At 57.0% G+C, this 1,208-nt stretch overlaps 1 protein-coding gene across 1 annotated transcript in view; it reads left to right on the forward strand.

Annotated features, from left to right (window-relative positions):
* Positions 1-1,027: 1,027 nt before the first annotated feature.
* The window catches only part of GCSH (glycine cleavage system protein H (aminomethyl carrier)), a 13,651-nt gene continuing 13,470 nt past the window's right edge, over positions 1,028-1,208 (forward strand). Inside the window, exon 1 of the mRNA XM_015405803.1 lies at positions 1,028-1,204. Coding sequence (XP_015261289.1) covers positions 1,105-1,204 — 100 coding nt within the window. The 5' untranslated portion in view covers positions 1,028-1,104. The remainder of the gene's footprint in view (positions 1,205-1,208) is intronic.

Genomic DNA, 1,208 nt, shown 5'->3' on the forward strand with positions numbered 1-1,208 from the left:
TGGCAACGCCAATAACTGGGATGTGTCCACAATGCTTGTGAATACACGTGATGCATGTGTGTCACATAAACATACAGGCAAAAATATATGCACACACACAACACTCATGTGTCGCACAGAACTGACTGGCATTACCAGAGCCCTCTACTCCACAAAACATATCCATTTACTGTAGCATGTTTTTATGCTACCTTTCCTTCAGTGAGTTCCAGGAAGCAAATATGGTTCTCCCTTCTTGCATTTTATGCTCACAACAACTTTGTGAGGTAGATGAGACAGAGAAGAGAGCACCTGGCCCGAGGCCACCCAGCGAGCTCCCACTGCAGAGATTCGAACCTAGGTCTCCCAGATCCCAGTCTGACATTCTAACCTCAACACAATTTGAGTCCCGTGGCACTAGACTTGACAGCTCTGGGGTGAGAAATTCCTGGAAACTCTGGGGGTGGAGTCTAGGGAGGGCAGGGTTTGGGGAGGAAAGGAACTTCTGTGGGTACAGTGCCACAGAGCCCACCTTCTAAAGCAGCCATTTTCTTCAGGGGGATCTCTGTCACCTGGAGAGCAGTTGAAATCCCAGGAAATCTCCAGCCACCACCTGGAGGCTAGGAACTCGGAGTGGCACCTTTAAGACCAACAAAGTTATATTCGTGGCATAAGCTTTTGTGTGCAAGCAGACATGCACACAAAAGCTCATACCTTGAGTAAAACTTTGCTGGACTCGAACTTTGTTCTGCTGCTTCGGCGACCCCACCTAACTTTAACCCCTGCACCACGACGGCTCTTGACGATCTGGCACACTCTGCACGCCCTCAGAGGTACTCTGCCGTGGGCTCACCTCACGCTTTCCACCCAGGCCCTGACAAAGAGGCCTGACTCCAAAGAAGCCGGCGCCATTCAAGGCCACCCGCGGCGGCCCTCGCCGCCTGCCTTTCCTCCATCCTTCCCTCCCCGCTGGCCAGGCCGAAGCGGGCCCGGCCTACCCCAGCCTGGGCCCGCCTCCTCCTCCTCCTCTCCCTCTCTTTCGCTCGTCCTTTCCCTCTCCCAGTTCCTCGGCTGGCCGCTTGTCCTCTCGCGGGCCCGGCAGCGTTTCTCCGGAGCGGCCCCGCGATGGCAGTGGCGGCGGCGGCGGCGTGGCGAGCGCTGCGGCGGGTGGGCCTCAGCGGGCCGCCTCGCGCCTTTCGGGTCGGTTCGCCCCTCGCTGGGCCCAGCTG

The sequence above is a fragment of the Gekko japonicus genome, unplaced genomic scaffold (genome assembly GCF_001447785.1).
Source record: "Gekko japonicus isolate JY-2015 unplaced genomic scaffold, Gekko_japonicus_V1.1 scaffold144, whole genome shotgun sequence".
Lineage (NCBI taxonomy): Eukaryota > Metazoa > Chordata > Lepidosauria > Squamata > Gekkonidae > Gekko > Gekko japonicus.